At 45.8% G+C, this 8,655-nt stretch overlaps 1 protein-coding gene across 1 annotated transcript; it reads left to right on the top strand.

Moving 5' to 3' along the window:
* The first annotated feature begins 706 nt into the window (after nucleotides 1–706).
* On the top strand, nucleotides 707–6,822 carry LOC143296508 (uncharacterized). The gene is made up of 2 exons (XM_076608477.1): nucleotides 707–870; nucleotides 2,470–6,822. The coding sequence occupies exons 1-2, from the start codon at nucleotides 817–819 to the stop codon at nucleotides 3,904–3,906; spliced, it is 1,491 nt and encodes a 496-aa protein (XP_076464592.1). The 5' UTR covers nucleotides 707–816; the 3' UTR covers nucleotides 3,907–6,822.
* Nucleotides 6,823–8,655: the final 1,833 nt, after the last annotated feature.

The raw sequence follows: 8,655 nt of genomic DNA, 5'->3' as shown, positions 1-8,655 counted from the left end.
GCTTCTTCTACGTATCAGTCTGAAAACTTGTAAAATTTGACTTGTACTGAGACAAGGGGACAGGGGAGACAAAATAGACGCAGTCACGACGGTAGTCGGATTTGCAAACTAAGTTGTGAATGTGTATGGGAAAACTAATCGTGAGGGGGGGAAAAATGCTTTGGGGGGAAAACTTTTAAGATGACGGAGACCGAACGCATCGCAGTCCGTTTGGGATTTGAGAGAGAGAGAGAGAGGGATAGGGAGTGGGAGAGCGCCCGGAGGTCATGGTGACTCAGAGGCGGCGGGAAAAAGTGAGCACGTGGTACATGCAGCGGATTTAGGGGGGCTCCTCCTGCTGAAGGCTCACTGGCCGTGCCTCGCTGGGCGAATCGTCGAAGCATCTCAACCGCAATTCACGCGTGCTCTTTCGAAACGCATCAGCGACGTGACGGTGAGAAACAATACAGTACATAGCAGCCAATGGTAGCCGTACGTTGGTGCCAACATTTCGTAAACAACTTGCCTCTCTCCCCCGAGCGCAGATTCCAGCACGCGAGACGACCGCTCCCAGTCCGAGCCTCAGTTGTATTCTCAAGCCCCGGACCAACCGGAGAAGAGATGATGCCATCGCAAGCCAATCAAAAACGAGGTCAGCACTCGCGCTGTTTTCTAGATTGACAGGGCTGAGAGTCGGTGAAGCTCCGCCCCCAAAGCTTTATAGCGCAGTTTGCGCAGCGCACTCGGCAGAACTCACGGACAGTTGCTACCAGACGGATGCTCCACATGAAACACTGAAAAAAGTTACTTGTTCAGTTTGGATTTATTTTACCAACGATGACAACCGCAGTGATGCCCACTCAGTTGGATATAGGCGAGACTGCGTTCCAAGTAAGTATTCTGGTGCAGAAGGTGGTTATGTTTCGGACAGTAGAGCTCTGAGAACGTTCTTGATGCATGCAATTCGCGTGCTTGCTGTTACTCTTTTCTTTTTTTTCCTTTTTTCTTTTTCTTTTTTATTAATGGTTGTAAAATTATCTTGTCCTTGAGGAATAGTGGAAATTTCTTATTTCTACTGTAATTCGTAAAGAGTTAGCGTTTCAATGTTGGGGAAACGAAATTGAACACATGCTGCAGCGAGAAATATTGATCCAGGTTCATATCCAGTTGTCTGGTTGTGAACCAGATAGTCGGTTACACCTGTTGCACTGTGTTCACGCGCATTGGCCGAATTCAGCTCGTGCTTTTAGTGCGGTTGTGCGCTAGCATTCACAGCTTTGATTTGTATGTGTTTTGGGGGAGGGGGGGGGGGAGCGAGATGAATTCAGTATTCAGATTTATCAAATTTCTTCCCTCCACTTTATGTGACTCTACGCCTTGTGAACATTGCTCATTGCTACTCATTGTATCTTGAGAGGGGGACGGGGGGGGGGGGGGGGGAACGTGAATAATATTGCCGCCAGTATTCAGACATTTTAGATTTCCAGCAAACCGATGTGATTCTTACGTTTCAACGGTTAAGGGGACAGCGGAAACAGTTGCTATTTAGGTTGCCGTTGAATAAAATCTTCAGTAGTTCAATGCTCTACAGAGGAAACAGTAGGGTTGGTGGGCGTCGCATCTAATGAAATCTTTCTGTGTCAAGATATCTCTCTCTCTCTCTCTCTCCCAGCCACTTCTCATCTGGAGAGTGTCTCTCGAAAATTGCTTTGTTAGTTGTATCTCCCACCTGCAATGTGTGCGAGTGTGTACGCGCGGCCAAACCCTGTCTCTGCTCCCACACTCCAGCCCCCAGCCCCTACCACCTCCCTTCGGGCGATTTCCAACATCTCTGCCCGCTGTTAAAAAAAAATCGTAGCCTTGCGTTTAACAGTTTCGATCGGTATGGAGATCTGTCTCCCTCTCTCTCTCTCTCTCTCTCTCTCTCCCGCCTCCGCACCCCCTCTCGTTCTCCCTCTCTCTCAACCCTCCTTTTTCTACCGGTATGTGAAGTTAGCGTTTCCATCTTCCAGAATGTGTGGCTTGGTTGACGTCTTGTCTCAGTATGCTGACAGTTCAGATTTTGACGGCTGTATGGGAGAACTAAGAGCACTACAGACTTTCGACAGAGGGCTTGTGTGTTTACAGATTTGCGTTGACAGAGCCTGAACTGACAAGTGATCGCTTTGTGTTCCTAAAGCTGCTGGCAAAGCACTGTGGATCTATTGAGAAAGCAGCACACAGTAGTTGTAGTAGTAGTATTTGTAGGCACTCTGCTGTACTGGCAATGAAAAAGTGTGTGTTTAAAAACGTTTCAAATATGTCTGCAGTAGGGTGTTAACTCATTCGGTTTTTTAGGGTGTTTTTCCCCCCATTAACGATTTGATTTTGTACTACTTTTTCCACAAAGATGTGATGTCTCTTGATGTGATTGGCTCATATACTCTTGACGGATGTGATTGTCTCTTCTTCATACACTTTTGACTTACTAGATTTGTTGTTCTTCCACAGAACCGACGCAACAGCGCATGCCGTGGATATGACGGGACTACTACATCATATCCAGAACGGCGGGAGTGGCAACTGGCGTGCACCACCACCACCACCACCACCGCCTTCTACGCCGCCGTGTCCCGGCACCGCAACCTGTCGGGCCCTTGCAGCACAGGCGTGCGCCCCAACACTCTGGATAACCGAGCCCTCGCCACACCCCCACCCGGGATACCCGGCTCCCGAGGCGAGAGGGAGAGCAGGGAGAAGGACCACCCTGCAGCTAACACCAGTGCACGAAAAGAAAGCAGCAGCAGCAGCAGTGGTCGGCACGGGTCGCACCGCAAGTTGGACCGCAGCTTGAGTGACAGCGAGGACCGGATTAATGGGAATGGGCGCGGGGTGAACTCATCGCGCTACAAGACGGAGCTGTGCCGGCCCTTTGAGGAGAGTGGCCACTGCAAGTACGGTGACAAGTGCCAGTTCGCCCACGGGGCCCATGAGCTGCGCAACCTGACGCGCCACCCCAAGTACAAGACAGAGCGCTGCCGCACCTACCACACGATCGGCTTCTGCCCCTATGGTCCCCGCTGTCACTTCATCCACAACGAAGACGAGCACCTGATCAACCAGCGCAAGAACTCTAGCACCTCTGCCCGCCTGTCCTCTTCCTCCACTTCCTCCTCGTCGTCGTCCTCTTCCACCACCCCTACTCCCAACCAGAAGCAATGTCAGTTCATCCTGCCCCCTTCCCCTTCCGCAGTGCTGGCCCACCGGCCCACCAATCTATGTGGCTTGAACTCGCTGGGGTCCAGCTTCGAGTCGGTTTCGTCATCCTCCTCCCCAGGGAACCTGTCCCCCAACCACGTGGATGACCCCTTCCCCCCCATTGGCACCTTCTCACCCAGCGCTGTGTCGGAGACGCCCTCATCCCTCACGGAGGCTGGGCAGGAGGAGCCTCTCTCCACCACCACGTCCGGCACCGTCTTCAACTTCCCTGCCTCGGATGCGGCCAGCATTGGCTCCATCATGACCCCCCTGAACATCCAGACGCAGCAGATGTACAACAACATGTTGGATATGGCAGCACTGGCCCGCTTCTCCGCTGTCCTGAACATTTCCCAGAACCAGCAGAACAACCAAAGTTCCTATGCGGCCAACCTCAACGTCTGCCAGAGCAGGCACCAGTCTTTCGAGTCCGACGCCCCGGCCACAGAGAGCTGCTGGCCCATCTGTGAGACTGGGCCAGACATGGTGGGAGTGGCCTTCCCCCCACCCTCCAACTCGCCCCACTCGGCGACCTCAGACGACAGCATGGGTAGCAACGGCAGCTTGGAGCTGAGTGCCACCAGTGGTGCCCTGGACAATGCCGTGCACCTCATCAACTCCCCCCATGACCTGGGAAGATCCATGCGCCTACCCATCTTCAACAAGTTCTCCACGGACATTGAGTCTTGAAGACTGGTGGGTTCTGTCACAGAAAGAAACTTCTTTTCATAATTGTTTCATTGTTGTTTTTTTAGAACCAAAAACAAGGCGACCCCCCTTTTTTATAAAAGAAAAAAACAAGTGGACCGCAAGTCCCCTGCCCACCTTGAATGGTTTTCCCTTCATTTAACAGACATTTTTAATTTATAGTCCACAGTATTGGCCTTAATTTATCATTATTGACATTGTACAAAGGATGTAAGAAGAACGTTTGGTTTCAGAGACTTGTGAGAGGTCCTGTTTTTTAGTTTAAAGTAACACTGATCAGGAAAGATGTTTTAATATGGTTTTTAGTTAGAAACTAGCCTTGAGTGACTGTTCACACCATTGGCTTTGTACAACACTGAATCAGTGAATGGACACATCAAACACTTGTTTCGCCTTCTTTTTCGATTTGAAGCCTACAACTTACAAAGAACTTGGAGCATCACCAGACTGAGTTTTCTCTATTTGTACTACGGAAGTGATGTGAGGTTTTTTTTTGTTTGTTTTTTTTGTGTGTGTAACTTTGTGTTATGAACTTGAAACCTGAACTTCACCACTGATCCTGTGTTCAATTCGTTCACAACAAAAAAGTGCATTATTCTCGGACAAATCTGACTTCAGATCTAATATGTGCAGCAGCATAGAGAAGTATAAGAGAAATGATAGGAGGGGTGGAGTAATTCTGCATCGAGAACTGATGTGTGTTTGTGCTTGTGTGTGTGTGTGTGTGCGTGCACATGATTGGTTTAAATGTGAAAAGAATGAGTGCTGTGTGATTGAGTGTGTGAGGCATGTCCAAGCGCGAGATGCCCATGCATGCATGTGGGTGTGCAAGAGAATGTATGTCTGTTGTGCATTTGATTGTGATACAAAAAAAGTACAAAGACTTTGTAAATGTCGACAGTTAATTTGCTTGTTGATACCAGATTGATGTCATGTTGTGTGATATTCAAATGGCGGAAAGGTAAGGTGAGCCAGTGAATGTCTTTGTTAAATTTGATCCCCGATCTAAACCATTTTACAAATGGAAACTTTTCCCTTTTTTTTTTTTTTTCTTTTTTTTTTTTTTTCTTTTTTTTATTGAGTGGATGTGTCTTTGTATGTACATCTGTTATAAATGTCTCCCAACTTTCATATGTAGCTGAACAGTATTGAAAGTGAAGAGTGGCTTGATTGGCAGTATATCAAAGTATGAATGCACAGTGTAGTGCGAAAAATGCTTTGTTGATGTCTCATTTATTTTCTTCTCTGTCTTTTACTTCATTTTACTTTCTTCAGATGTAGTAACTTTTAAGTTTGTCTCTTTTCAAAGGTAGTACTTAGGTTGACTAAGTTTGTTGTTGCTTTTTTCTCAAGATTTTGCTCTCCCTTTTTAAAGATATTTTGTAGTTGACATTTCTCTCTACACTCAAAAGCCCTTTTTAGTTCTTTCTTCTTCTGATCCAGAGTGATGACCTTGTGATGGTACAACATTTGTAAGTTGGCTTGTCATCATGACTGAGCCTGAATGCTGCAGACTGAGCGAGCAGGGAAGATAGAGAAGGAAGAATGGGGAGATGGTTGGAAGAGTATGATTGGAAATTTGCTGTGTGTTTGTGTGTGTGTATTTGATTTTATATTTTTGTGTATGATTTACTATGTACAGAAATAGGTTCATTCCTATGACTTATTTATTTAAGTTTCAAGAATAACCCATTCAGGCTTTCACGGCGCCATTTGATGGTGGTGCGGATATGAGGACCAAGGTTTTTTTACATACACTAAATCCTGCTACCCAACAATGTTGCCCTCCATGAATCGCTCTGTTTTCGTAACATCTCGAGTCAATGAGGTTTTTTGCTCCTTTTTTTCTTTTTTTTTCTTTTTATTTTTCACCAGTTTTCTCATTTCTTCAGTGAACAGAAATGTTAAAGAGGTGATGGTAACTGAACACGTTCCGGACAGGAAAGGTTAAGCTTTTCTTTTGGGGCATGGTCAGATCTACCCTGAATTGGCCAATGCATTCAATCCAACTTCCAATTGCCGAACTAAGTTTTTGTTGTATGATAGAGGGGAAAAATGACATTTCTGTATTGAATGATTTCAAACTTACAAGAAGTTCTGAGGGCAAGAACCCTACTTGGTTAGCAGGATTGTGAATTCTCCCCCTCCCTAAATCCCTCTTCCCATTGTTTGTTCTGTAGTAATGCATTGCGTATGGTATCCATTGTACATGTGTGCAAACTTTAAAAAAAAAAAAAAAAAAAAAAAAGTATTTGTTACAACAGTGTGGAAAATAGTTTTCTGTTGCTGTTGACAATGGTGCCTTTCATATTCATTTTTGGTGTTGTTCGGCATTCTCCGTTTCCTGCACGCACACACGGGTGTTTGTTTTTTGGGGTTGTTTTTTTTTTTCCAATTATTACTCTGTGCATTTTAAACTGCCAGCCATTTGTCTTAAAATTGCTCTTCTTTTAATGCAATATTTATCACCTTGGTGGTTTGGCATCTACAAGCTATCCAAACCAGATCAAAGTTCAGCAGGAGCCACTGAAAGGGTTTTAATGGACTGCCACCATAGCATTGTCCTTGAACTGAAGAATATATATAAAAAAAGAAAGTTGCACTTTTTTTTTTTAATCAGAGGTTTTTACTCTCGAAGTATTCAGTCGTGGTAACATTGACAGACTTTGAGCAGTGTGGGGAGTATATATCTGCAGTATGATTTTTTTTTTTTTTTTTTTTTTTTTAAGATATATATATAATTTATGTTTACCTTGAAAAAAAGAAAAAATGTAGCATTTGGTTGCAGATAAAAATCCCTCTTATTTATCTTGTTTCTTTGGTGTGTTTTCATTCTTATTTTGTATCGAAACATGAAGAAAGAAAAATAACACTCAAAATAAAGTTTGAAGAATTATACTTTCATTTTGTTGAGTTCTATGACTGTGTGTGCATGATGTTTGTATGAGGCAGATTTTGTTCACCTTCTGATAGGCATATGCTCTCTCTCTCTCTCTCTTTGCTAATGTGTGGCTTGATCTGCACATGTTATATTAAGATTTGAAGCATGCCAGTGTACTCCATCACACGTGCACACATACACGCACACACAAAACGCAACACACACACACTCACTGACGCGAATGTCTTCCAAAACCAAACACTTGTATTTTTTTGTATGTTTATAACTTTCTTTTTTTTTCATCCTTAACCCCAACCACCATGCCTGACATAATTTTAACTGCGCACTTTCATACATTTGCCATTCCCCACTCAGTATTTAATAGCTCCACTGCATCATCCCCAACCTTCCAACACACACGCACACACACACACACAAACTTTATCCTCCTGCTTTCTGAGTTAGGTGTTGTGGAAAGGGAAGGGTTTCACGCTCGAGTGCTGTTTTCTTCCCCCTCGCCCCCCCTTCCTCCCGCCTCCACACACACACACACACATACACCCTTCTCCCTCTCTCCCCCACCCCCACCCCACCGATCCCCCAACCACCAAACCACCACCACATCATCCTTCCCTTTTCCACACACACACCACACACTCCCTCTCTCTTTCTCGGATCCACCATCCACATAAAAGCCACTGCAAGTAATAGTGGCCATAGCTTTTAGCAGTGGTGGCAGTTCGGCTTGGGGCAGGACAAGGGCAGACAGTGATGGCCCTGTGCCAACTTCACCCAACCGACTCTTGTTCAAAACTTGACGCACGGACGGATCAAATCGCCTCAGGGGCTTCTCTCGAACTCACCAGACCGTCGCTTTACACTTGCGTCTGTGTGTGTGCGCGCGTGCTTGTGTGTGTGTGTGTGAAGAGAGACCTTTAGAAAGAGAGAGACCTTTTTGTACTCTATGTGTGTGTGAGTAAAAAGGGAGACTGTGTGTGTGTGTGAGGGGGGTTGGGGGGTTGTAAATTGAGACCTTCACGTCTGTGTGTGTGTGGTTGTGTGCGTGTAAGAGAGACCTTTTAGTAATCTCTGTGTATATGTGCGTGCGTGCGAAGGGAGGCCTTGTATTCGGTGTGAGTGCGTTTGTATAAATCGAGACCTTCACGTCTCTCTCTCTCTCTGCGCGCGTGTGTGTGTGTGTGTGAAGCGGTGGTAAAGACCACTTGGGTAATTTTCTTCTTGTCGTCTCGCATTGCCTATTCGTCTTTGTCATACCCTTTGGCTTGGGCGGGGGACGACAGCGAAGAAGAAGAAAAGATATATACATAAGCTATGTATGGTGGCTGGAATAATAAGAATAAAGAGCCGTGAGTTCGGGGAAGAGGGTGAAAAATGAGAGACGGAGCGAGCGAGACAGCACAGCTATGCCTCGCTAGTTTCGTAAATTTATTCAACGAGACCAGTGTAAATGGTGAAAACGCGTGTTTTCGCATTTTAATCCTTCAACCTCTCTTCTCTTTTCTCCCCCCTTCTCACTCGCTCGCTCCACCTGGTCTTAAAAGCTAACTATATGTGGGGTAAAATGTGCATGCTTGCGCACGTTGCAAGCATATGTGCACACTGGTACATTATAGCTATAGCAAGATGTCTTAACCCCAAACCCACATGTCGTGTCAGCCAAGACTCGCAAACAAGCTCTCACCGAGATTAGCGCACATGCGTCAGAGGTGACACGATCATGCTCGCACACGTTGCGTGCATATGCGCTCAGTGCTGCATTCAACATGCCTCTTCCATGCCCCACAGTAATGTTACAGCAACAACGAAACGAGTTCAGGCTTAGGTCACGG

This window comes from Babylonia areolata, chromosome 21 (assembly GCF_041734735.1).
Source record: "Babylonia areolata isolate BAREFJ2019XMU chromosome 21, ASM4173473v1, whole genome shotgun sequence".
NCBI lineage: Eukaryota > Metazoa > Mollusca > Gastropoda > Neogastropoda > Buccinidae > Babylonia > Babylonia areolata.
Note: the sequence above shows the minus strand (reverse complement) of the source record. Positions and strands in the feature narration are given on the sequence as shown.

Excerpts from the sequence above, each read along its gene's own strand:
- LOC143296508 (XM_076608477.1), top strand. The coding sequence starts at position 817 with ATGACAACCGCAGTGATGCCCACTCAGTTGGATATAGGCGAGACTGCG. Across the intron at positions 871-2,469 it reads TAGGCGAGACTGCGTTCCAA|AACCGACGCAACAGCGCATG; the intron begins GTAAGTATTCTG and ends GTTCTTCCACAG.